Source organism: Phoca vitulina, unplaced genomic scaffold, assembly GCF_004348235.1.
Source record: "Phoca vitulina isolate PV1807 unplaced genomic scaffold, GSC_HSeal_1.0 scaffold52, whole genome shotgun sequence".
Classification (NCBI taxonomy): Eukaryota; Metazoa; Chordata; class Mammalia; order Carnivora; family Phocidae; genus Phoca; species Phoca vitulina.
The window spans coordinates 7,435,508-7,462,672 of NW_022589755.1; the positions used below are offsets into that span (position 1 = coordinate 7,435,508).

Here is a 27,165-nt window from a genome sequence, read left to right on the forward strand (position 1 = left end):
AAGCTCAGGTTGTTTGGAGAGCACACAGAAGGACCAGTGTGGCTGGAATAGCTGGAGGGAGTGGTAGGAAGGGAAATCAAAGAGGGCCCTTGAAGACTACGGGAGGAGTTTGGATTTTATTCTACAGGCAGTGAGAAGCCACTGGAGGGTTTTAAACAGAAGTGCAGTACCAGGGACTTAATGTTCACTATTATTATTACTATTATTATTATTACTTATTGTTGAGTTATTGAATCAGAGTGGAATGTGATTACTATACACCTGGGTCTCTTGGAAGGTTTGGGTGCTGGTAAAAAGTGAGGGACAGGGGACCAGGTGTCTGGGGTCCTGATATGGAATTGAGAGTTGGAGGGCTGAAATCCTAGGTTCTTGCAGGGGAAGGAAACTGGACGATGGGATTATCTTGATGGGGCCAGAGCTAGGGGGCAGGAGAGTGGTTGGTCATCTCAGCTCCCTGAAGGGGTGAGGGATAGGCAGTTCGGTGACTAGGCAGGTACTCAGGAGACCCAGAAATTGGGTACCAGTGCGGCAGTCTACAGAGGCACATGGACTGGATTCAAATCCAAGCTGCTGTACTCATTCGCTGTGATTTTGGACAAGTTACTAATAACCTCTCTATGCCTCAGTTTATCTGTAAAATAAGGATAATAATAGTAAATACATCATAGGGTAGTTCTTAGAGTGTCCAGTACATAGTATGTGCTAGTTATACCAGCACCGGGGCCCTGAATGGATTTAGTATTGGGAGACTCTAGTTCAAGGTCTCTAGGATTTGGGGAAGGGGAAAATTCTTGGGTCCACTGGGCCCCAAGGCTAGAGTTAGGAGTACAAAATTAGGGTCCTGGGGACAGAGACTGGGGGGTCTGAATTCAGAACCCCAAGGAAGTTAGAAAGTCTGGGTCACTGAGGGAAAAATTAGAGGCTGGAGGGTCATGTGCTTTTCAGGGAGTGTAGGCAAAGGGGACCAGACCTGGCCCTGGAAGGAGTCTGGAAACCAGGGGCTAGGGAGATGGAAATGTGAGCGAGGGGAAGTAGCAAACAGGAGGCTCGGACTCTAAATCAACTTCCTAGTGGAATCAGCGCCAGATTTGGGTACCCTGGGAATGCAGCGGGGGGGGGGGGGGGCGTGGGAGGAGGTCCCTCAAGCTAGGACCCTGTGGAAGCAGGAGAATCAGGGAGCCCGAGGGCGGTAACGGGATCTCCCCCTCCTGGGCCTCCAAGGCTAAGAGCCGAGCTGAGCGCCCGCGGGCTGCTTCCTCCCACAGGAAACCGCAGGCTTCAGGCACACCCAGCCTGCAGGGAGCTGCGCCCACTGCCCGCCCGCTCCGGGGAGGCCCACGTGGGCAGCAGCCTACAGCCGAGGAGGCGCGCCCTGCGGAGCGAGGGGGTGTGGCCAGGCGGGGGCGGCATGAAGAGCTCGCGGCCCCGCCCACTTCCGCCTCTCAGTGCGCGGACCCCGCAGGCAAGAGGCTTCGCAGGAGGCCGTTGGCCGCGCATGCGCAGTGAGTCACTGCGGGGACCGGAGTTGGTGAGCTCTCCTCCCTCTCACAACTCGCGGCATCGGCACGGTCTTCCTAATGACTCTTCAAAATAACGTGGTCTTAACTTAAGACACACATCTCTCGGGCCTCGTCCCGAAGGACCTCGGCCTAGCTCCAAAGCCTTCCAGACGTTTCTCTCCCAGCCCTGGCTCCATTGGGTCTTTCAGCTCCTGCCTCTCCCTCCCGAAAACATACAGCCCGCCCCTCAGCCCCTCGCTCCCCGTTAGCGCCTTCCAGACCTCCTTCCAGCGCCCTCCCACCAGGCCCGCCCAGTGGCCTTCTATCCACGCCCCTCGCAGGTCCGTGATGCTCCGGCGTTTGCAGGTACCCGTGCCCCTCCCCTCGACAGCCCCCCCCATTGCCCCACCGCCCGCAAGGCCCGCAGCCCCGCCCTTTACGGATACTGGTGCCGGGTCCCTCTCTAGTCCCCGCAGCCCCTCCTTCCAGAGGTACCGTGCTCCTTACAGGTCTCACGGCCCTCTCAAGCGCTGAAGCCCCGCCCCTCGTGGCCCTGCCCGCCCCCCCCCCCCAGGCACACCCAGTCCCTCTTCTCACAGGCCCCTCCCACCCCGCCCCTCGCAAGGCTCACAGCTCCGCCCCCGCAAGCTCTCCCAGCCCCGCCCCTCGCAGGGCTCCGGGCCCCCCAATCCGTCTGTACCCAGCCGCCGAGGTTTCCTCTGGTCTTCGGGCTGCCCCGGCCCCTCCTCCCCAGCCTCCCCTCCCACGGCGCCTGCTGGAGGCCTCGGTCCCACCCCGGCCGCTGTCCTCAGGCCTCATTGGCCCTTTATCTCCCCAGTAACCAGGCCACAACAGTGAGCTTGGAGGACCTGGGACAGGTCACCTCCAGCAGGTAGGGACCGGGCCTCGCTCCCCACAGCCGGCCAGGGTTTTCCCCTCCTCCGTGTCTCCCTCCACAAACAGCCACGCCTCCGAAATACTGAGAGCCTAGGGGGCCTGTCCCCGCGCGCGTGACTCAGAGTGGAAACACAAGACAGAAAATATGAGAGGTGGGAGGTCAGGAGGGGTGTGGAGAGAGGCCTGAGAGGTGTCCCCCTCCAACCCATTGGAGGACTTGAGACTCAAAGAGAGGCCAGAGCTGATTCTGGGGTCACCTTCCAATTCCTAGTCCCTCGCGGTTCATCCCCACCTTCCTTCCGGCCCTCTCCTGCTTGCTGTCTAAAGCGGTCCTGTGTCACCCCTACAGGAGCCCCTCCCGCTTTGGCCAAGATGCCGTTGGGACACTCTGCAGGGAGCACCCGCTCGGAGGATGGAAGCGAGGCCTTCCTGGAAGGAATGGGTAATTCATACAGTCTTGCTTTTTTCACTCATTCTTTTCCTCAGTTCCCCAAGTTCCGGGTACTGTGCTGCAGCACACTGAGGACAGGGAGACCTTCCAGGAGAGCCCTCTAGCGAGGAACGCACATGCATGGGAATGGAGGTGGAGCAGGGCAGAGAGATAGGCCAAGTCTGGGGAGTGGGGCAGTCTGGGAAGACTTCCTGCAGGAGGAGTAGTTTGAGAGGGGCTTGGAACTCCTCCCAGGAATTCCCAGTGGGAGCAGGCAAGGACGAGTGTTTCAGCAGAGAGAACAGCATGTGGCTAGAATTGGGTTTCTCAGCCTCCACACTGTTGGCACTTGGGGTCAGATCATGCTTAGTCATGGGGGCTGTCCTGGGCATTGTAGGATGCTTAGCAGCATCCCTGACCTCTAGCCATTACATGCCATGAGCACCTTCCCCTGCCCCATCCCCACATCGTGACAATCAAAAATGCCTCCAGACATTGCCAACTCTTTGTGCGGGGCAGAATCTCTGGTTGAGAGCCACTGGGCCGTGGGGGGCGGGGAGCTAGTGGACCAGACTCGAGAGGTGGGTAGGGTCAGATCGTTGGGGGCCTTGAACACCAGGCTGAGGAGCTGGGACATTGTCCTGGGGGCCCTGGAGCTCCAAGGGAGGCCTGTGAGCAGGGGAGGGGCAGGGTCAGCTCCGGTGTAGAAAGACCCGCTGAGGCTGTAAGGAAAGGCCGAGAGGCTGGGGAGGAAGCTGGGGTGATGGTCCAGGCAGGACAGAAGGAAGCCTGAGACTAGAGGATGAGCTGAGAGTGAGGAAGGAGGATGGGACCGAGGACTGCTGGGTGATGGGGGCTGAAGTAGGGGAGGGAGTTGGAATGCTGTTCCCAGTTCTTGGCACCTATCCTCACCTTTCCCAAGTTCCAGATCGTATGTGGCAGGTCCCTGAGGAGCAGGAGGCCTGCCAGGAGCGCCCTCTAGTGGGAAAGTGTGTGCCCAAACCTGGGGCAGGAGTGATGGGAAAAATCCTGAGGTCAGCTTGGGGTACAGGAATTGGAAGGGGTATAGGAGCCAAGATACAGAGCCGGAGGACTGGCGGGGACTGCGTCTGCACTTCAGCTGCGGTTTGTGGGACCCTGAGGGAGCCAGAATTCCTAGGTCCTGGAGAGGAAGGGGCTGGGGCCTACTGGGTTCCTCCTGAGCCCCTTGGCTGGTCCTGCCTTCAGTGGATTGGGAGCTGAGCAGACTACAGCGGCAATGCAAAGTGATGGAGGGGGAGAGGCGGGCTTACAGCAAGGAAGTCCACCAGCGCATCAACAAGCAACTGTGAGCCCACTACTTGGTCCCGGAGCTGGGGAGGGGGCTCTTCGGGGGGCTGGGGGTCCGGCTCCTGGCTCCAAGGGGGGAGGGCTGGCCCCGAGTCTGGCCTTTAGTGATTCTGAGCTCTGCCGCTTGCTGGCTTGCTTTCCCCCTCCCTGCCTGGGCAGTGAGGAGATCCAGCGCCTGGAGGGGTTGCGAGATAAACTTAAGGTGCAGATCAACGTCGCCCAGAGCCAGGTCAAGCGGCTGCGGGACAGTGAGAGGCTGGAGAACATGGGCCAGCTGCTCAAGTGCCGGCTCCAGGTACAGGCCGAGGTCAAGGAGCTACGGGAGCAGACCAGAGCCCTGGACAAGCAGGTGGGTTCTGAGACCAGACTCTGTGGATCCCACTTAGGGGCAGGTATCGGAACTGCTTTGAGCCTTAGCTTCCTCGTCTGAAAAATGGGCTTATGGAAAGCATCCTCGGAGAGTTATGTTCAGGCTCTAGAGGGAATATGGGTGTTTCTTGCTTAGCACTGTCCCACACATCCCAAAAGGGGGCTGATGTGGTTAAAGGGGAAAGGTTCACCTCCTGGAGTCAGCAAAGCCTGCATTAGAATCCTGGCCCCGCCGATCAGAGCTGTGTGACCGAGGGCAAGTCTTTACCTCTCTGGGCCCTAGTTTCTTCATCGGCAAAAAGAGGATGTTGGTAATGCAGCGGAGTCTACATAGGTTTCCAATGCCTTGACCTTGGCAACAATGTGACTTTTGTAGGTCAGTGTTCTTTCAGGTTTTTGTGACCATGACCTCCCGAGGCAGTTCATACACATGTGGATATAAACACACACATACATCTCAAAGAAAAGTTTCACCAGGTAATACTGATTTTTTCTAGGTGGGATTCATTCTGCGATTTTCTATTCTAGTCTTCATTTTAAAAAGTTGCTTGCCTAGACCAAAGGATTTCTGGCACACTGTTGGATCACAAATAGGACTTTGAAGGTTACTTATCTTGGTGATCTGTATCACTTTCCTATTTTTGCTGTAACAAATTACCACAAACTTGGTGGCTTAAAATATAATACAAACTAGGGGCGCCTGGGTGGCTCAGTCGGTTAAGCATCCGATTCTTGATTTCGGCTCAGGTCATGATCTCAGGGTTGTAAGATCGAGGAGATCGAGCCGTGGGTCAGGCTCTGCGCTCAGCACGGAGCCTGCTTGAGATCTTTTCTCTCTCCCTCTCCCTCTGCCTCTCCCCCCGCTCGCTCATGTGCGCATGCTTTCTCTCAAATAAATAAATCTTAAGAAAAATAATACAAATGAATTATCTTACAGTGGCAGAGGACGGAAGCCCAAAATTGGTTTCACTGGGCTAAAGTCAGGGTGTTAGCAGGGCTGCATTCCTTCCGAAGGCTTCAGAGGAAAATCTGTTTTCTGACTTCTCCAGCTTCTAGAAGTTGCCTGCATTGCTTGGTTCATGGCTCCTTTCCTTGTCTGCAAGGCCAACAGTGGGCAGCTGAGTCTCATGTGTATCGCTCCCACCTCTTCCTTCTCTGATTCGGATCCTCCTGCCCCCTTCTTTCACTCGTAAGGACCTTGGTGATTGCACTGGGCCCACCCACGTAGTTCAGGAGAGTCTCCCCATCTCAAAATCCTTAACTTCATCACATTTGCAAGGTCCTTTTTTGCTATTCAGGTCATATATTCACAAGTTTCAGGGATTAGGATGTGGACATATCAGCGGGAGTTAGGGGGGTGGGCATTATTCTATCTACCACATAGTTGTGTTTTTTTTTAAAGATTTATTTATTTTTTAGAGAGAGAGAAAGAGTGTCGGGAGGGGGTCTGGCAGAGGGAGGGGGAGAGAGAAACTTAAGCAGACTCCGCACTGAGTGGGGAGCCTGACGCGGGGCTCGATCTCAAGACCCCGAGATCAGGACCTGAACTGAAACCAAGAGTCGGTCGCTTAACCAACTGCGCCACCCAGGCTCCCCTATCACATAGTTTCCTTACATTTGACTTTCAATCAGTTTGTTTGTTCAGCTCTCAGTAGCCCCCGAGCTGCCTTTTGGAAGCTGAATTCTGATTCACACACACCACCCTTTTGGCTATTTCATGATAGTGCAGTGGCTTCCTGGGTGTTGACTGCTTGAATTAGTTTTCCTCAGTCTCTCACGGAAACTCATCAGAGTCAGGCCCAAACAGGATGATTTTATTATCTTGACTCCGTGATTTGCTTTGCCCTAACAACCTTGATTATGGAGAACTGTAGATCCGATGGGGGATAGGCTCTCTAGAGTACAGCTCTGTGAAGTTCCCTGTAAGGTCAAGATAAGATGTAGTTATCTGGTGGCATTCATTCATCAAACAAATATTTACTGGAGTGCCCCCTAAGTGCCGGGCCCTGTTCTGGGTGTTGAGGACGCGGCAGTGAGCCAAACAGACAAGGACCCTGCTGTAATGTAGTTTACATTCTACTGGAGAGACAGATAATAAGCCAAATCAAAGCTGAAGAAAGAATTTATTCAGAATAAATCATCTAGAATCCACCACAGAGAGACAAAAAGATAGAAATATGGGAGGGTGGTTAAGAGACATTGCAGAGGGATGATAGGGTGGCTCAGTTGGTTAAGCGTCTGCCTTCAGCTCAGTCATGATCTTGGGGTCCTGGGATCGAGCCCCGCATCAGGCTCCCTGCTCTGCCTGCCTCTCTCTCTGACAAATAAATAAATAAAATCTTTAAAAAAAGAGAGAGACATTGCAGATACAGTGGAGTTAAATATATGTCTAATAAGAGTTTCAGAAGATGGGGCACCTGACTGGCTCAGTCGGTGGAGTGTGTGACTCGATCTCGGGTTGTGGGTTTGAGCGCCACGTTGGGTGTGTAGAGATTGCTTAAAAAAATCAAATCTTTCTTTTTTTTTTTTTTTAAGATTTTATTTATTTATTTGACAGAGAGAGAGACAGCGAGAGAGGGAACACAGGGGCAAAGGGAAAGGGAGAAGCAGGCTTCCCGCCGAGCAGGGAACCTGATGTGGGGCTAGATCCCAGGACCCTGGGATCATGACCTGAGCCGAAGGCAGACGCTTAATGATTGAGCCACCCAGGCGCCCCAAATCTTTTGTTTTTTAATAAAAAATTTTTAAAAAGTTTCAGAAGAACAGGGAGAGAATGGGACAGAGATAATGTGTAATAAGATAATATCTAAGAATTTTCCAGAACCAATGAAAGAACAAATCCACAGATTCAAAGATGCCTTAGAGTCCAAAACAGGATGAATAAAAAAAAAAATCCACTTATATAGAAGATAGAGAAATTTCAGAATATAAAAGTAGCCAGAAAATAAGATATTACTTCCAAAGGAGCCATAATTAAACTGACAGCTGATTTTTTAAAAGAAATACTGGAAATCAGAAGATAGATTATAACTTCACTGTTCTAAGAGGGAAAACTGTCAACTTAGAATCTTATACCCAGGGGCACCTGGGTGGCTCAGTCAGTAGAGCATCTACCTTCAGCTCAGGTCATGATCTCAGGGTCCTGGGCTGGAGCTCCATGTCGGGCTCCCTGCTCAGCGGGGAGCCTGCTTCTCCCTCTCCCTCTGCCCTTCCCCCTGCTTGTCCTTTCTCTTGCTCTCTCTCACTCTCAAATAAATAAATAAAATCTTTAAATTTATACCCAATAAAAATATCGTCCATGAATGAGAGAGAATAGACATTTTCTGGCAAAAAAAAAAAAAGGTAAACTTGACGTAGTTTTTCACAAACTATATGTGTTAATGGACCAACTTTTAAAATTTCCAATCTACTACTGACTGCTACTTTTATTTTTTTAAAGATTTTATTTATTTATTTGACAGAGAGAGACACAGCAAGAGAGGGAATGCAAGCAGGGGGAGTGGGAGAGGGAGAAGCAGGCTTCCCACAGAGCAGGGGAGCCCAATACAGGGCTCGATCCCAGGACCCTGGGATCATGACCTGAGCCGAAGGCAGACGCTTAACGACTGAGCCACCCAGGTGCCCCCTGACTGCTACTTTTATAAGGCTTGTGCTTTATGTGACTTGACACATACATTCAGCAGCACCCCAAAACACCATTTCTGATGCTTGCTTAAATGCTTACTCTCATTTTCTGAGCCTATCACATCAAAGACTGATGACAGACGGTCCTTGGACTTGTACCTGTTTATAGCACCGGTCTATGTAGAAATAAAAAAGTATTTGATAACATTCAGCATCCATTCATGCTAAAAACTCTTAAGAAACCAGGAATAAAAGGAAATTTCCTGAATCTGGCAAAGGGCAACTATAAGCCATCGACAGAAAATATCATATTTGATAACAAAACATGGAAAAGATTATCTTCGAGATCAGTAACAATATAAGGATGTCAGCTAGCACCACTTTGTATTTAACATTGTACTAGAGGTTCTATCTGGTGCCATATGGCCAGGAAAAGGAAAAAAAAAAAATAATGTAAACATTGGAGAGGAAGAAATGAAATTGTCATTGTTTGTAGATGATGTATTTGTGGACATGGAAGATCCAGAAGAATCTAACACCAACTTATTGTAATTAATAGGTATTTTAACAATGTGGCTGGATACAGAATTAATATGCAAAGTTAATGATATTGCCCTGTATTAGCAATAACTATTATTAAATAAAAGAAGAAAATACACATTTATAATAGCCAAAAAGAAGTACCTACGAAGAAATCTAACAAAAGTGTGCAGGACCTCTATGGAGTAAATTGTAATCTTTTATTGAGGGATAGTAAAGAAGAGCTTAATAAATGTAGAGATCTATCCATAGATTGGAAGAGTTAGTGTCATAAAAAGTCAGATCTCCAAATTGATTTATAGATTCAATGTAATCCCAACCAAAGTACTGAAAGTTTTTCTTTTTTTTGAATGGATGGAATTGACAAGCAGATTCTAAGGTTTATATGGAAGTGCAATGGACAAGATGACTTAGACTGACTTAAAAGAAGAACAGTGTGAAAGGATTTGCTTTATCATTTATCAAGATTTATTATAAAATTCTTGTAATTGATGCAGAGCTAATCAAATGGATCAATGGGACAGAAGAGAGAGCCCTGAAAGAGACCAATGCACATGTGGACACTTGACGTATGACTTCAAGAAATGGAAAAAGAGGGGGCGCCTGGGTGGCTCAGTCGTTAAGCGTCTGCCTTCAGCTCAGGTCATGGTCCCGGGGTCCTGGGATCGAGCCCCGCATCGGACTCCCTGCTCAGCGGGAAGCCTGCTTCTCCCTCTCCCACTCCCTCTGCTTGTGTTCCCTCTCTCGCTGTGTTTCTCTCTGTCAAATAAAATCTTAAAAAAAAAAAAAAAGAAATGGAAAAAGAGGACTCTAATAGTGGCGCTGTGAAAATTGGATATTCATATTGTAAGATGAAACCAGACCCTTACCTCACCTTGTACCCCCAAAACTAATTCTGGATGGACCAGAGATCTAAATGTGTGAAGGTGGGGAAGGATTTCTTAAATAAGTTATAGAAATCTCTACTTCTAAAGGAAAAGATTCGCTTCCCAGGACTTTAAGGTTAATATTCTGTTAAAAGAGTGTGCAAAGTCATGGAATGGAAAATTATTTGCAACACATGTAGCTGACAAAGGACTAGTAGCAAGAACATAGAAGGAACTCCTAGAAATTATTGAAGAGTCAGCCCGATTGTATTTATTTACTTATTTTTTTAAAAGATTTTATTTAAAAAAATAAAAAATGAAATATTTTATTTATTTATTTGAGAGAGAAAGAGAGAGAATGAGTGGGGGGGAGGGGCAGAGGGAGAAGCAGATTTCCTGTGGAGCAGGGAGCTTGATGTGGGAGTCGACCCCAGGCCCCTGGGATCATGACCTGAGCTGAAGGCAGACGCTTAACCGACTGAGCCACCCAGGTGCCTGCCCAATTTTAAAAAATAGTCAAAGGATTTGAGCTGACACATCACAAAATAAGAAATTCAGATGTCCAATTAACGTCGGAATTACTCATCACTCATTAGTAATCAGAGAGGGGCAAATGAAAATCACAATGAGAGTCCATTAAACACTCACCAAATGTTCAAAAATTAGTGTCCCCAAATACCAAGTGTTGGGGAGAGAAGGAGCAAGTGGGAACTCCTAATGAACTACCGTTGAGGGTATAAATTGTCACATGTATTCGGAAAAGTTTTTTTTTCCCCCATTATCAATTAAATTTACAGATAGACATACCCTGTGATTTGGGGTCACCCCCACTTGGCATGGTCATCAGAAGCAGTCTTGGGTTCCACCTGACATTCATGCTCACAGGATGCAATAGGCTATATAACTTGGTACCACGGTCACTTTGTAGGATGATGGAGGGCAGGAAACAACAGCCTCTTGGCATAGCAGCAGCAAACACACCCTCCCTGAGCATCCAGGGACTGCTGCTCAGCACCTCCAGTTGGGAGATACCGCGTGAGCGGCTGGGTGTTGCCCACTCTGGAATAGGGAGGCTTCATATACAAGAGGAGCCACTTCTCCAACAGCTCATGAGGATAGGGTCTAAGTCGAAGCCCCCAGCAGGAGCATACTCAATTATAAGAAATACCCCACAGGGGCGCCTGGGTGGCTCAGTCAGTTGAGCATCCGGCTGTTGATCTCAGGTCTTGATCTCAGGGTCGTGAGTTCAAGCCCCTCGTTGGGTGTGAAGACAACTTAAAAAAAGAATACCCGGGCGCCTGGGTGGCTCAGTTGGTTAAGCGACTGCCTTCGGCTCAGGTCATGATCCCAGGGTCCTGGGATCGAGTCCCGCATCTGGCTACCTGCTCAGCGGGGAGCCTGCTTCTCCCTCTGCCTTTGCCTGCCACTCCCGCTGCTTGTGCTCTCTCTCTCTCTCTGTCAAATAAATAAATAAAATCTTTATTAAAAAAAAAAAAAAGAAAACCCCACAGAGAAACAAAGTTTCTGTTTAGTGCTGGTCACGTAGGCCCTAGAGATCCATGAGCCCACTCTCAGTCCTTCTAGTCCAATGTAGTTCACCAATCAGGGGTCATTTTTATAATAAACACTGTTGCCTGGGAACGGAGCTGGCATTCCATATTTACCTTAACCCAGTATGTTTCCATGGAAACACCCTGTTGGAAGAGAGTAAGCCAAAGTCACCTTCTAATAGAAAACAGGTTTAGATCTATTGTTAACTCTTCCTCCCGCCCAGCAAGTACACTTCTGAGCACATGCCCCGGAACCAGGATTCTTGTAAAGGAATGTTGAAAGAAGCATTAGTCACATTAGCCAGCTCCAAACTGGAAGAAACCCAAATGTCCATCAGTATTTGAATGAATAAATAAATTGTGGTGTATTTATATCATGAAGTAGTATACAGTGATGAAAAATGAATGCAACACAATTACACACAGCCACAAGGAAGGAAGCAAGACATAAAACATACAGGTAACATGATTTCATTTACATAAAATTCAAAATCAGGCCAAAGTAAACTTTTGCTTAGGGGTACATACATGGGTGATAAAACTATTAAGTAAAAAAAAAAAAAAAATGAATTTCACTTGAGGAAGTATGGTAGACAGAATGATGGTCCCCCCACCCCCACGAAGATGTCCACGCTGTAATCTCGGGAACCCTTGAGTATGTTACTTTACATGGCAAAAGAGACTCTGCCAATGTGATTAAAGATTTTGAGATGGGGAGGTTACCTTGGATTGTTCCGGTGGGCCCAATATCATCACAATGGTCCTTATAAGGGAGAGCTAGGAGTGTCAGAATCAGAGAAGATGATGTGATGATAGGGAAGATGTGAAGAAGAGGAGCAGAGGTTGAAGTGGCCATGAGCTAAGGAATACATAAATCAAGGAATCCAGCTTCTAGAAATTGGAATTCATTTCAATGGAATGAATTCTCCCCTGGAGCTTCCAGAAGGAATGCAGTGAGGGTGTCCCCTGCCCCCCGCCCCACCCCAACCACCTTCCTGGGGACCACACTCAGCATGTCTAGCATCCAGCTGCTAGAGTTTTGCCCTGTCTGTGAGCATCTGTGCTTTATCTCGGTTTATTTTGTGCATGTGTCAGCAAGGTGTGTCCTAAGGTATCAGAAAAGCCTAAGAGAGGTTATTTTTGGGCTAGGAATGCTATACATTTTTTCCATATGAATTAATGGTAATTCCTTCTTCACTTTATGCCTGTTTGGCTTATGAAGGGTCTCATAGGAATGCTCTACTTTCAGATAATGGGGAAACCTATACTCTCGTCTTGGCTGTAGTGAACATATCCCAAGGTGACCCCGTGTACTACCCACCCCTTCAGTGGGGGCAGAACCTGTGACTTGCTTCTGGCCCACAAAATGCAGCACACGTGAAGGGATGTCACTCCCTTCATTAGGTGTGCTCTGTTAGACTGGCCCCTAGTAGACTGAAGAGAGGTGCTCTCTGGCTGGCCGTGAAGATACAAGCTGCCATGCCACGGAAAGGGCCACCTGGCAGGGGACCACGCGATGAGTCCAAGATGAGACCGCAGCCCTGCAGCTCTGGGAGACCCCATGCAGAGGATCCAGCTGAGCTGTGCTGGACTCCTGACCCATGGAAACTTCGAGATCATAGATGGGTATTGTTTTAAGCCACCAAGTTTGGGGTAGTTTGTTTTGCAGAAAGAGAAAAACGAATACAGTGGTTAATTCCAAGCTACCAACAATTTAACTCATATAATTCCTGAAAATGGAACAATCAGCTAGCTTTCAAGAGCTGTTCCGGGGTCCAGTCTTGTTCTGCCAACGGATCTACTTGAAATAAACCAGTGTTTTCATCCTAACAACCTAGAGACCATTTGGGGGAAGAAAAAAAAAAAAAAAAAAAAAATATATATATATATATATAAATAGGAAAAAAAAAACAAACCTGTATTTCATTCTCCAAAACTACAGTTACTTACCTGTGGGATGTTTGTGCCTTTCGGTCTTGGAGTCAGATTGGACTTACCACTCTGACTCCATGCTGATTTCTGTGCAGTACTTGCTTTTCTTTCTTTCTTCTTTTTTAATTGAAAATTTTACTGGGATAATTGTAGCTTCACATGCAATTGGAAAAAGTAATACAGAGAGATTCTTTGTACCCTTTGGCAGTTTCCCCCACTGGTAGCATTTTTGGATGTTTGGTTTTGTATCACGGCAATGGCTAAAAACGCGGTTTCACAAAGATGTGACTCATTGAAAGGAACATGGCGCCGCCTTGTGTTGAACCTGTGAACTGCCTTGAGTTGGTAGCTCACGCAGTGTCTGATCCACCTCGACTTTTCTCCCTCAAGACTTAATATCCCCGTGGTGCTCCCTTTGAGTTTGCAGCGATGCTCTGGGGTGCCCGGGTGCATATTAGTTTTCTAGGGGATGCTGTAACTAAGTACCACAAACTTTGGGTGGCTGAAATGACAGGAATTTATTGTCCCACAGCTTTGGAGGCTGGGAGTCCAAGACAAAAGTGCTGGCAGGGTGGCGTTCTCCCTGTATGCCCGTCTGTGTCCAAATCTGCCCTTTGCGTAAGGACACTGGTCATATTGGAGCAGAGTCCACCCTAATGACCTCATCTTAACTTGGTTATCTCTGTAAAGACCCTGTCTCCAGATAAGGCCACATTCTGAGGTACTGGGGATTAGCACTTAAACATAAGAATTTGCAGTGACAGGGGTGTGGGGGGTGGACAGGACATAATCCAACCCATAACAGCACACAAATTGGGAAACACAGATTTTTTTTTTTTAAGTTGGCGCCACACCCAGCCCAACATGGGGCTTGAACTCACAACCCTGAGATCAAGACTTGAGCTGAGATCAAGAGTAGGGCACTTAACCAACTGAGCCACACAGGCGCCCCGGGAAACACAGTCTTAAGCAATGCATGTATTCATTTGATCTGCATGTTTTATTGAGAACCTACTCTGTAGGTGTTTGTCAAAAAAGACAAAAATCTGCCCTTGTGGAGCTTCCAATTTATTTGGAGAGACGGCATGCCCCAAATAAAGATGAACACAGAAATGAGGACGGGTTGGCAGTGGTTTCACGCATAACAAGACACAGGGATTCTAATGGCGCCCGAGCTCATTCTCACCATCTCTCAGTCTCTTGTCTCCACTTTGTCTACTGGCCTCATCCTCCCAGGAACCCCGTGTGCTGGGGACTATGACAGCACAAGTCCCGGAGTCCCATCCATCCAGCTCATGCATTTCCCCCAAAATACCGGGAAGGGATTCAGGCTGGCTCAGCTTGGGTCGGTCAACCGGTCCATCCCTAGGACAATCACCGTGATTGTCGGGACCTGGGTCATGTGGCTGGCAAGGTGCCTTGTTGTGTTTGGAAGCCAGAACCACATGGAGGGTTGGGCATTGTTAGCAGAAGAGGCAGAAGAAGAAGGGCATCATTAGAACAGATGGCTGGGGCCACAAGGATGGCGGATGGCAGCTACGCTCAGTCACTCACCCTCTCTTGGTGCCTCAGTCTCTCCCACATTCAGCCAACAAATAGGTTATCTTCCTCTTTCATCCAGATCCAGGAGTGGGAGACCCGGATCTTTGCCTGTAGTAAGGATGTCAGGGCCCCAGGACTCATCCTGGATCAGAAAGTCAAGATCCGGCAAAGGATCAAGATCCTAGAAGACCAGTTGGACAGGGTGAGAATCATCCTCTTGGCTCTTTCCAGACCTGATCTCTGGGCATTGGGGGAAAACTGATCACGGGGTCAAGTTCCAGAAACGATGGACCAGATTCCTGGAGGGAGGCAGGCCTGAAACACTGCGCTCCCAGGGAAGGATCAGGAGACCCGATCCTGGATGGATGGAGGGTTCCCAAGGAAAGGAGACTGATGCCTGGGTCCTTAGGGTGGTTGGGCAATGCTCTCAGGGTCCCCAAATTGGGAACGGGCTCCACCTCTGACAAGTGTCCACTCCTTGGCTGAGTGTGGAAGAGGGAGGCAGGCCAGGCCTCAGACGGACTTTTGTACACCCCTCACCCCCCGCCAGGTCACGTGTCGCTTTGACATCCAGCTGGTGCGGAATGCGGCGCTGAGGGAGGAACTGGATCTCCTGCGCATTGAGAGGAACCGCTACCTGAACGTGGACCACAAGCTGCAGAAGGTCAGTGGCCCTAAAACCCAGGACCCCTTGGCCCAGCTGGGGTAGAGGAGAGGATTCAAGAGTTACCCCACCAACCCCAACACTGTGGCCTCAAGTACGGAATCAGCCAGAGTCAGATGCCTCTAACAAAGAAAGCAGCCTCGTTCAGACTTGCAGAAGCCAGAGATGTCATTTTGAATATCATCAGCCAGGGCAATCAATGAGCCAGCAAAACCACTTATATTCTGTGGGTATCTCTGTAACCTTTGCTGTCCCGTGAGGACCCTTCCTTTCTCCTCCACCTTCCCTTCCCTGAGAGAATAGTACAAAGAACTCTAGCCTTCACCAAGATTGATCATTTGCCATATTTGCACACACACACTCTCTAATTATTATTTTTACTGAAAATAAGTTATTGTTATGATTGCTGAACTATTTGAGAGCACACGGCAGACATTATGTCCCTAAGAACTTCAGTGTGTATGTCCTAAGTTTAAGACCATTTTCTTGCAGAAACACAGGGCAGTTATCCAAGTCAGGAATTTCAATGTTATTACAATTCTAAATAGTCCTTGTCTAAAGTTCTCCAATGGTCCCAATGACGTCCTTTATAGCTAATTTGATTTTCCTGCTCCAGGCTCCCAGCCAGGGTCCCACACTGCATGTGGTTCTCCAAGGCTCTGTTTTTGGAACCATCCCTCAGCCCTGCTTTGTCGTCATGACTTTGGCATTTTGGAAGCCAGTCATGTTGTACAAAAGCCCCTCAACATGGGTCTGTCTGATCTTTCTTCACGATGAGATTCGTGCTGCGCATTTTGGGTGGAATATCTCAGAGGTGATGTTGTGTCCTGGGTGTGCATTAGGTAGGAGGTACAGGATGGAAGTTGGTCCCTTAACTGGTGATGTTGATGTTGGTCCCTTGGTCAGCCATGTGTCTCCAGTGTTTTCCCTTTGTGAGAAGTAAGTGGAGCTCCTCGGAGACCACGTAAATATCCTGTTCCCTGGCACATTTCCACTCGGTTGTTTGGGCATCCATTAACGGTTCTTGCCCGGATGATGATTACCGTCATAACGGCTGCTGAATGGTGATCTTTTATCTACCTCTCTCGTTCCTCCTACGAGAGGAACGTTGTAAGAGAGCGTTTTACTTAAGGAAGAGCTTCTCATTCTTCCCTGTGTACTTGTGTGTTATCAGTAAGCATTCGTGGATTCTCACTTTGCTCCATGGCCATCATCATTCATTATGATGTTCAACTTGTCCCAGAGAAGGGAGACAAGTTAGTGGGAGCTAGTGGGAGCCCTTCAAGCTGGCTTCTGTGAGCTTTTGATGTGCCCTTGGTTGTTGGTTTTTTTTTTTTTAAGATTATTTATTTGAGAGTGAGAGAGAGAGAGCACGAATGGGGGGAGGGGCAGAGGCAGAGGGAGAAGCAGGCTCCCCGCTGAGCAGGGACCCCCCCCCCCGACTCAGGGGCTCGATCCCAGGACCCTGGACTCGATCCCAGGACCCCGGGATCATGGCGTGAGCCAGAAGCCAGACTCTTCACCGACTGAGCCATCCAGGCGTCCCCTGCATATGTAAACCTTAAAGAGGAGTTCCCAAACCAAAACTACTCCAAAAGGTATTCCAGAGAAACACCATTTCCTCTCCATCTCTTCCAGTTCATTCCCTGTGTGTGTGTGCGCGTGTGTGTTCATATACATATGTATATGAATGACTGTATGTGTAACACACTTTATATGTGTGCATATATGTATATTGGATATAAATATATACACGTTATATTTGTGTGTAAATATATATGTAATTTCCTCCCTTCTTTCTCCCGAAAAGAGCCCTTTTTACCCATAATACTGCAAAGACATTTCTTTGGAACTGGAAAACAGGTTCGTGTGGTCACCATTATGAAATTCAGGCAAGTTGCTGAACAAGACCACAAAGTTAGGTCGGTGCTCTTCAGAATGTTCTGGGCTGAGGGTTCCGCCGGAATAAGCCCTCTAAGCTGGCGTTCCAGCTCATCAGTTTGGCATTCCCTGTACTCGGTACCCCTTTAAGATCCCTTTCCCCCGCGGCCACTAATGAGGAAGGTCCACACATCTGGATGGTGCAGGAGTCCCCGTTCTTGTAGGGGAGCTGCCGGGCCTAAGGGAAAGCCCTACAGTGAGGAGCTGTAGGAAGGACATTGGTTTTGTTCTCCCACAGGAAATCGAGCTTCTGCGACACATGGTCAGCTCCCTAATGGTCTCCTCGGCAGCCGCCTACACTGTCAGGTAGGGACCCTCCTGGGGCCGCACTGAGCTCAGGCAGTATGCACCTTGCCCTAAGGCTTTGGCGGGAGGGGTCAGAACTCTAGAAATAGACTCTCATAACCAATTATTTTTTTTTATGGGGTGCCCCTTTCCCTCCTCCACTGACTTCCCAGTTCCTCGGGCAAGGCCCCACTCGTTGAGTGTATGGATTAACCTCTTTGGCCCCAGTCTGTTAACAGCACATAGCACATGGGTTGTGGAGAGAATGAATCAAGATGGTGCATGCGGCCCCTCAGGTGGCAGGGGCCAGGGGCTGGGGAAGCATCGGGGCCTGAGGGTAATTAGATTGTTACTTATCAGTATTGGCTGAAAGGGACAGAGATCCTATTGGGCCACCTTCAGACGGAGTCATGTGTGTGGAATCCAGAAGCCCAGGCTATTGTGCGTATTGGCCCATCTCTGTCCCTGGGGCTGGCTTTCTTTTCTCCTTCCTTCCTTCCTTCCTTCCTCCCTCCCTCCCTCCCTCCCTCCCTCCCTCCCTTCCTTCCTTCCTTCCCCTCTTCTTCTTCTTCTTCTTTCTTTCTTTCTTTCTTCCTTTCTTCCTTTCTTCCTTCTTTCTTTCTTTGCTAAGACACACATAACAAAATTTACCATGTTGAAATGTACAGTTCAGTGGCATTTAGGACACTGGCTTCTGGGTCCAAAGCGGTCCCCTCACCCCAAAAGGAAGCCGGTACCCAATATGCTGTCACTCTGTCTTCCCCAGTTCTCTGGAAACCACTGGTTTCCTTCCTGTGTCTACCGACTTCCCTGTTCCAGGCATCTCATGACAGCGAGTGACTTGGTGTCTGGCTTCCTTCGCTGAATGTAGCAGTTTTGGGGTTCACCCATGTTGTAGCCCAGATCAGTATTTCCTTCCTTCTTGGGGCTGACTCTGCAGTTTCTCGCCTTTGGTCCGCCACGACCCCTTCAGAGCCCCTACTGCATCTCACGGCTTCTGCTCACGCATGGCTTCCAGGGAACTTGACCTTCAGAACATGACTTTCTGTGGCTTCTCTCCGCACGTCCTTCTAGCTGCAGCTCCCTGCTCTTCCATTCTTAGCCCTTCTCAATTCGGTTTCTGAGAGAGAGAATACGAGTGGCCCGGCTCCTCTCTTCTGCCAAGTGCCACATGTGGTGGGAGCCTCTGCCGATGGCGGTGGGCGGTGCAGCTGGGTACAAGGACAGGGTGGTCTCAGCTAGAAGGCCCTGGGCAGCTAGCCCGCCGACACTCCCGGTCAGACCAGCGAGGGTCTCCAGCGCCTCCTTGTTGGATGACCCGGGGCAGGTCGCGTCCCCTCTCTGAGTCTGTTTCCTCCACTGTGACATGACCATCATAACGGCAGGGCCTGGCTCTCAGCAAGTCGGGGCCCCTCTTCCCTGCCTCCCGGTTGGCATGGAGCCCAAGGCACAGAAAGAGCTGTGAGTCCTAATCCCTGAAGGGCAGCCACCAGCACCTGGAGGTGTCACTGGGGCTTGTGGGCACCAGAGGAGGCTTCCCACCTAGGAGGACTGATGTGCATAGGTCTTAAAGGAATCTGAACAGAGCAAGAAGCTGGTGCTCTGGGTGGAGGCAAAGGTGTGAAGGTGGGAACTAGAATGGTCCATGGGCAGGGACCTGAGGACACTGGCCTGCTAGTCTCCTGATATAATGACCCTCTGACCTTTGACCCTGTGACCTGGGAAGTAGGTTTGGGACCCTCGGAATTTACAGTGAGCCGCGCTGTGTTCAAAAGCTTAAAAGCCGCATTTTCCGACGGGCAGGCCCGAAGGGGCTCAGGGACGGAGGCTTCTAGAGCGTCCGCGATACCTCAAAAGGGTGTGCACGTCAGTGCTGGTGATGTCATCCGTCTGTCCAACATGAGGCCCTGAAGGGTTCAAGCCTCTTATATTTCCAACCACACGACCCCCAAACTCCAGCACCATTACCTTAGCACCTGGGTCTACCCCTTCCGGGCCTGAGTATAATCTCTGGCTGTACCCTCCTCACCATCCCGCCTCCTGTTCCATGGCTCACGCGGTCATGCCCAGGCCTCCCGGATGCCCCTGTGCGTGCCCTGCAGCAATGCCCCATCAGTCCCTTCCATGGCCCAGCACACCCCCCCGGCCCCCCTTTCCCCCCCCCCCCCCCCCGCAACCTGGCTCACCTCTAGGAACCCAGAAAGTTTTCTGCCTTTTGTGACCTCGGGGAAACTGCAACCTCATTCTGCCCCCGCCCTGGGACCCCAGGCTGACCCCGATCCCCCAGTCTCCCTGACCCCTGGGCTCACTTACCCACCCCCACCCCACCCCAGGGAGGAGGCAAAGAGCAAGATAGGCTTGCTGCGGGAGAGGGCGGAGAAGGAGGCGGCCCAGAACGACTCGGAGGTGCAGACCCTGCAGCGGCAGGTCGCGCACCTGGAGCAGCTGCACCGCTTCCTCAAGCTCAAGAACAACGATCGGCTGCCCGACCCCGCGGTCGTCGAGAAGCGCGAGAAACGCGGTGAGGCCGGGGCCAGGCCGCCAGGCCCGCGGGGCTCGGGGTCTCCCGGGGCGGAGCGGGCGGGGCGCGCGCGGCCTTCGCTCAGCCCACCCAGCTCCTGCTGCGCCCCCGGCCGCCGCGGACGCCGACCTCAGCGCCCCCCCTCCTCCCCCAGCCCGCGAGGTGGCCGAGGGCCTCCGGAAGACTTCCCAGGAGAAGCTGGTGATGCGCTGTGAGGACGCCATGAACAAACTGTCCCAGCTGACCGGGGAACGCGACCCGGACATGCTGGTGGAGAAGTACCTGGAGAGTGAGTACGGGGCCGCGCCGGCGGGGCGCAGGGACGAGGCCCAGGCGCGGGACCCCCGCACCCCCCCCCCAATCAGGCGCAGGCTGAGCTCCGTCCCGGTAACCGAGGGCCTCCTGGGGGGCCCTGGGGACTCCGGCACCTGCGCTGGAGACTCGCGGCGTCAGGCGCGCCCTCCTCGCCCCTCTTCGGCCGCCCAGCCTCTGCCCCTCTTGCCCTGTCCCCAGTCTCTCTCCCTCCCCGTCTCGGGCCTTCCGAGCCCTTCCTTCTGTGTGTGTGTGTCTCCCTCTGGCCTGCATCTCTCAGTCCCCTCAGTGTGTCTTTATGTCCGTTTGTTTCTGGGTGTGTCTGTCTCCCTGCCCCCCCCCCCCCCCCCATTACGGGCCTCCCGGTCTCTCTCCACATCTACCCTCAACCTCTGTGTCTCTCCCTCCGGGTACTTGTTGCTGTCCTCTCCCGGGTCCTGGGCTCTCTCCCTACCTCTGCTGTTTTCTCGCCCTCTCTTCTCTCTTCCTCTGTGTCCCCCCTGGCTTTCTGTGCCTCTCCCTCTCCGTCTCTCTTTGCCTCTGCGGGCTTGTGTCTGTGTTGTCTTTCTCGACATCTGTCTTTCCCTGTCCCGTGTGTCCGTCTGTCCCCGGCTCTCCGGACCCGCCTCTCCCGCCTCTCTCCAGTGGAGGAGCGCAACTTCGCCGAGTTCACCTTCATCAACGAGCAGAACTCGGAGCTGGAGCATCTGCAGGAGGAGATCAAGGAGGCGCGTGAGGCCCCCCTCCCCGCTCCGCTCCCCCCTCCCCCATCTCCTCTGCGTGCGGCCGCCCCCCTCCCCGAGCTGCCCCCGGCAATGGGCGCCTGCCCCGCCCTGCAGATGCAGGAGGCCTTGGCGAGCACGCGCACCAGCGAGGATGACGTGCGCGCGCAGCAAGAGCAGCGGCGGAGGGACTTGCAGCAGCGAGCGGACGAGGTGCACGCCGAGGCCGTCCGGGTCGAGGCCAGCTTCCAGGACCTTCGGGGGCAGCTGGAGAAGCTCAAGGCGGGTGAGCGCCTGGCCCAGCTTTTTCATGTGGGAGGATGCGGTGAGCCACCCGGAGGGCCCAGCCCGGGGCCGGCCACGGGCAGACATTCCACAGCGTCTTTGTGCCCTGGCTTGTCTGTCCATCCCGTATCCTTCCTGCCATCCATCCTGTCATCCTTCCTGCCATCCATCCTGCCGTCCTTCCTGCCATCCATCCTGCCATCCTTCCTGCCATCCTTCCTGCCATCCATCCTGCCATCCTTCCTGCCATCCATCCTGCCATCCATCCTGCCATCCTTCCTGCCATCCTTCCTGCCATCCATCCTGCCATCCATCCTGCCATCCTTCCTGCCATCCACCCTGCCATCCACCCTGCCATCCATCCTGCCATCCTTCCTGCCATCCACCCTGCCATCCTTCCTGCCATCCATCCTGCCATCCATCCTGCCATCCTTCCTGCCATCCTTCCAGTGTAGAGTGCTCAGGAGTCAGGCTGCCCTGGGTTTGAAGCCAGGTCCATCATTTGGGAACCTTGGTGTGTGGTTTCCTGGGCCTGAGCCCCCCTGGCAACGGGATGGCAGTGCGTACTTGGTGGGTTGTCGTGAGAATCGGATGGGCTCACTGACGGGAAGCTAAGAAGGTGGCCGTGGTGCTGGTGAGCGAGCCGAGGAGCCACCTCGTGGTCACACACAGTAGGAGCTCAGGTCCAGGAAGATCCTCCTTTTCTGTCCTGACCATGACCATGACCCCATGACCATGACCATGACCATGACCGCTGCACCATGCCTGGTGTTAAGTGAGGAGTGCCCCGAGGGCAGGGGTGGGAGGAGACCAGCAGAGACCCTGGGTACTCACAACCATCCCAGGGCCTAGCACGGAGGACCCTCAGGCACCGTGGGAGCCTCAGCTCTGCCGGAATTGGCTGGGCCCAGTACAAAATGGAAAAGTAGGGCCCTTTGTTAAACAAGACAGGACAGCAGAGCACCAAGCCCAAGGCGGGGCCCTCCTGAGTGCAGGCGCCCTGAGCCCCTGCACCTGCCGCTTGCTGAAACCTCAATGCTGGGGGGCTGCAGGCTTCCTGGAAGCGGTGATGCTTGAGGCTGATTTTGAAGGATGAGTATTTAACGGAAAAGTTGGAGGTAGAGGGTACTCCTAGCAGGTGGGGTCAAGGCCTGGAGATACTTGTAGGAATGTAGGCTTTTTGTGTGGAGAAGGGGTGCAAGGGTGTGATTGGGAGGGGGAAGGCGGCAGATTGTGAAGAGGTGCCAGGCTAGAGCACTGGGGAGCCATGGGAGGGCTGTGAGCAGGACAGGCCGTGGATGGGGCTGGGAGGGGGGAGGTTGGAGGAAGAGAGGATGATGGAGAGGAGGGGACCGGACCCAGAGGTATCGGACGGATGGGCAGTGGGGGGGATTGGAGGGGGTCGCACACACAGGGTCTGGCCTGGCGGGGGTACGTGGGAGAAGGAGTGGGTTTGGGGATGACCCTGAGCTCAGTTGAGCCCTGTGGGGGGATGTTCAGGGAGAGACCCCAGGAGGAAACCATATAGGAGTCGGGAGCTCAGGTGGAGGCAGCTCAGGGACAAGCGGTGGAGACGCAGTGCCATGGGCTGCAGATTTGTGTCAAGGTCACGGGTGCCTTCTAATGTCACTAACAATAGCCAGTTCCCCTGAAACAATAACCAGATACAAGCGGGCCACCCACGGGCCAACTGTGAGAGCCGAGGGTGGGTCATGACAGTGGCGGGGGGGCCAGCCGAGGGCCACGGCTAATTCAGTCAGGTGCAAGTGGGGGCCAATATTAAAAAAAAACGAAGAAGGCAGCCTTGGTGGTGCATGGCTGTCCTCCGACCTCTCCCATTCAGCACCCGCGTGAGTGCTTCTCTGGGTGGGAGGGGGGTGATGGGGCAGTGTGGGGTCACTGGGTGGGATGGAAGTCAGGTGTTTCTGACGGAGCTGCGTGAAGAAGGCCTTGAAAGTTGGTGGTGCCTTTATCAGCTTTCCCGTTGTCCTCCCTCACTCTGCCTTCTGTGGTTCCGAGCCCCGTGGCCAGGCCCACAGCCACGCTTTCCTGCTGCCTGGCTGGCTGAGGGGGCAGCGAGTGGAGACTCGCGGGCAGGAGAGGGCGGGCCTCCCAGCGGGAGCTGAGTCTGTGACAGCCTGTCCCCCCCCAACCTCAGACATCCAGCAGCTCTTCAGCAGGGCCCAGTGTGACAACACCATCATCAAGGACCTCCTGGGGGTCAAGACCCACATGCGAGACCGGGACATTGGCCTCTTCCTGGGCCTCATCGAGAAGCGGCTGGTCGAGCTCCTGTCCGTGCAGGCCTACCTAGATTTTCAGGTGGAGATGCAGGGGGCTCTGGGGGGGCGGGGACAGGGAGCCCGAATCTTGGAAACCGGGGCCTTGGGGATGAGCTGACCACTGGTTTATCCACCCTCTAGAACTCCACCTCCCCGAGCTGGGTTAACACTGCCCTCCTGGTTCTGGGCCAGAGCCCTGAGGATCTTCCAAAGAGGATGGCCCCGCCTCAGCTCCCTGAGAACCAGTGAGGCACAGGGCAGGAGGGAGGAGCAGGGGAAGGCGATTCCATGGGGGCAGAGGGACAATGAATGGGATGGAGGGTTTTGGGGGAGTGGGTACTTTGGGAGGGACCAGGAGGAGTCGGGGCTCCAGAGAACTGAACTGGCCCCAGGGAGACCAGAAAGGCAAAGGGCACCCAGGCTGGCCAGAGCATGGCTAACGGTCTCTGGGTATAGCAATGAGGGGCCATCGGCCTTTTGTGGCTACGAGTGTCCTCCCTTCCTGCTTTCCCCCCACTTTAGGGAGGACACCCCAGGCTTTGAGGCCAAAGATGACGCTCCAATGAGCGAGGAAGAGCTCCGGAGCCAAGTGACAAAGCTGGTGAGGATGGGAACCTGCCGGGTTCGGGGCAGGACCTCAGCCCTTTCCTGGAACCTAACTCGCCTCCCCCCACAGCTGGAGGCTCGGGAGCTGGCTGAGGCCATGAAGAAGGTCGATAGCACCCCGAGCGTCCCCAGCTTCTCCAGTACCCAGAGGGTCACCTCCGGCTCACCCTCAGTGATCGCCAAGAACCCCAGTATCATCCCCGCGTCCATCCTGAGCCAGAGGACTAGTGGCATCCTGGTGTCCAGTGGAGGCCATGCCACCGGTTCCAATGTCGGCCGTGTCACCTTTGGTGACCCCGGCTCCAGCACAGGCCACGTGACCTTCGGTTCCGCCAGCGCCATGGGAGCACCGCTGTCCAGCCGGGGCTCAACGGGGGGCCGTGTGACCTTCAGGACCCCCAGCTCTAGTAGCTACCTGGGGTCCACTGGGTACGTGGGGTCCAGCGGCGTCCACGAAAGCCATGCAGGTGCGGAGAGCAGAGGCATGGGGTCAGAATCGAGTGGAGGCCTCGGGTCCAGCAGAGGCCAAGTCTCGAGCCCTGGCCCCCCCTCCAGCACTGACAGGGCCTCCCCCACCAGCAAAGACTAGGGCGCCCACCCTGCCCGTGGCTCCTTGCTAGCCGCCTTGGCATTTCTGCCTCGAGGTTTCCCCGTGACTCTCCCCGGCTCTCTTGCGCCACATTCGTTTGCGCCTGCCCTGCGCCTGCCCTGCACCGTGTCCCCGTCTGTTTCCACCCGCTCCTCGCCATGTCCTCAGCTCTGTTTCCTGGTCCCTTTCTGTTCCCAACCCTCCTTTCCCTTCCTGTCTCCCAATTTCCTGTTCTCCTGGCTTCCCGTTCAGCGTGTCTCTGTACTGGGTTCGCATCTCTCCCCCCAGCTCTGCCCTAACCCCTCCGGCTGTCCCCCCCGACCACCTCCCGTTTCCGCTTCCTCACCTCTCATCCCCACTCCTGCGTCTGTCTTCCAGGCTCTCCTTGTACCTCATGTCCCTGTCTCTGTAGCTCCTCCTTCCTCACCCTCCCCAGGAGCCCCCAGTACTGAGCAGCGGGGGGAGAATTGGAGCAATGATGTCAGGGTCAGCATGAGCTGTGACCAGAGGAAATAAAGGTCAGAGCCTGAGTTTGACCCCAGCCTAGTTACAAGTGTGTATGTGCGAGCAAGCTTGAGATGTGGCTCTTTCCTCTACCTCCAGCCTGGAAATGTATGACCTTGTCCCTATTCCCATTCATTCATTCATTCATGCATGCCTTCATTCATTCATGCATGCATTCATTTAAGATTCATTTATTTAGAGAGACAGAGAAAGAGAGAGTGAGTGGGGGGATGGACAGAGAATCTTCAAGCAGACTCCCCGATGCGCAGGGAGACCGACGCTGGGATGGATCCCATGATGCATGAGCTCATGACCTGAGCCGAAACCAAGAGTCAGATGCTCAACCGACTGAGCCACCCGAGGGCCCCTATTTCTTTCTTTTTTTTAAGACCACCACATTTCAGGCTCTACTGAAAACTAGGATGTATCAGTCAGGATAGGCTGGGTTATGCTCCAGTAACAAACAAGCCCAGGATCTCAGTGGCCTCATGCAGCAAAGGTTTATTACTCGCCAGTGTTACTGGTCTTTTATGGGTCACCTCAGGGCTCTGCTCCACATCATCCTTGTGACCCAGGCTGAGGGAACAGCATCTCTCCGGAGCATTGGCAATTCTTCGGCACTGGGAAGAGAGAGAAAGTGGCGAAGCTGCAGTGACTCTTACAGCTTCTGCCTGGATATGAAACATGTCACTTCCACTCGGCATCTGTTGGCCCAAGCAGGTCATTCAACAATGCGTAACTTCAAAGGGGTGGGATGGTGGGAAGTGCAGTCTGTCCATGTGCCTGGAAGGAGAGAGGGAAAAGAATATTTGAGGACCTCCCTAACGCCGGGGTCACAGAGATAAAGCAGATTGTCCCCTCCCCACTGTGGGCTGGTTTGGGAGGGAGGGGGATTAGAACACCGTGGGTCACTCTTTCGGGTCCTGCTGAATGCCCTGTCTAAATTTAATCTGACCAAATCCAGACAGATATTCCATCATCCACCTTCCCAGTCAAGAAAGGTAATACTCTGGGCCTTGTTCTCCTTAAAATAGGTGGATGATTGTGCACACCTCAAAGACTTTTTGTGCAAAGAAATGAATTGGTCCACATGAAGCCTTAGAAACAGTACCTGGCACATAATACAATGCTCAAAACTATCTGTGATCATGTGTATGATGGTCCATGAAGGGAAATTGACATAGTGCTTCTCACTTGTTCAGATAACCCAGTCTTCCTCTCTCCTCACCTGGCCCTATCATCTGGGGAGGCCCCCCCCATTGCTACCTATTTAACAACTGGCTTTTCAGGAAAAAGAATGAAAAAAGCAAAAACCTTGATTTGTAGTGCCTGCCCAGTTCCAAACTTTTTAAAAATGGAAGTTGCCTTAAAATTTTTGACAGCAAAAAGGCTCAGTTTCCAATGAACAAAGCTAATGCCTCAACAATTTTAAAACTTTAACAACAAAAAGAAAAAAAGTCTCCTTGGTACCAGTACAAAATCCTGATCTAAAAAGAAGGCACTTTATATATATATTTTTAAGATTTTATTTTTATTTATTTGAAAGAGAGCAAGAAATATCACAGAGGGAGAGGGAGAAGCAGACTCACCGCTGAGCAGAGAGCCCAACGCAGGACCATGACCTGAGCTGAAGGCAGACGCTTAACCAACTGAGCCACCCAGGTGCCCCAAGAAGGCACTTTAAATAGCAGGAGGATAGTCTCAAGATAAACCAGGATGTACTCTTGTTGGTACTGTGGACCCCAAATGGACTGGCTGGTCTTACCTTCTGGGCCCCAACCCAAGGAGCATAAGCTAGTTGTGATCAAAGCCTTCTAGAACTTTTTAGTGGGATATCATGACTTCTGACCTCCGGGAGGTCAGCCAGGTCCTTTTT

At 52.3% G+C, this 27,165-nt stretch overlaps 1 protein-coding gene across 4 annotated transcripts; it reads left to right on the forward strand.

Moving 5' to 3' along the window:
* Positions 1-1,814: 1,814 nt before the first annotated feature.
* CCDC114 (coiled-coil domain containing 114) lies at positions 1,815-26,810 on the forward strand. Of its 4 annotated transcripts, none has more exons than XM_032388847.1 (15): positions 1,815-1,865; positions 2,746-2,838; positions 4,054-4,153; positions 4,315-4,504; positions 14,658-14,780; positions 15,129-15,242; positions 17,422-17,489; positions 19,802-19,989; positions 20,144-20,278; positions 20,947-21,029; positions 21,141-21,309; positions 23,467-23,630; positions 23,732-23,835; positions 24,113-24,191; positions 24,267-26,810. In XM_032388847.1, the coding sequence occupies exons 2-15, from the start codon at positions 2,769-2,771 to the stop codon at positions 24,783-24,785; spliced, it is 2,106 nt and encodes a 701-aa protein (XP_032244738.1). In that variant the 5' UTR covers positions 1,815-1,865; positions 2,746-2,768; the 3' UTR covers positions 24,786-26,810. The 4 variants fall into 4 exon arrangements, with proteins under 4 accessions (XP_032244738.1, XP_032244739.1, XP_032244737.1 ...); XM_032388846.1 differs by lacking the exon at positions 1,815-1,865 and adding an exon at positions 2,258-2,391; XM_032388848.1 differs by lacking the exons at positions 4,054-4,153; positions 4,315-4,504.
* Positions 26,811-27,165: the final 355 nt, after the last annotated feature.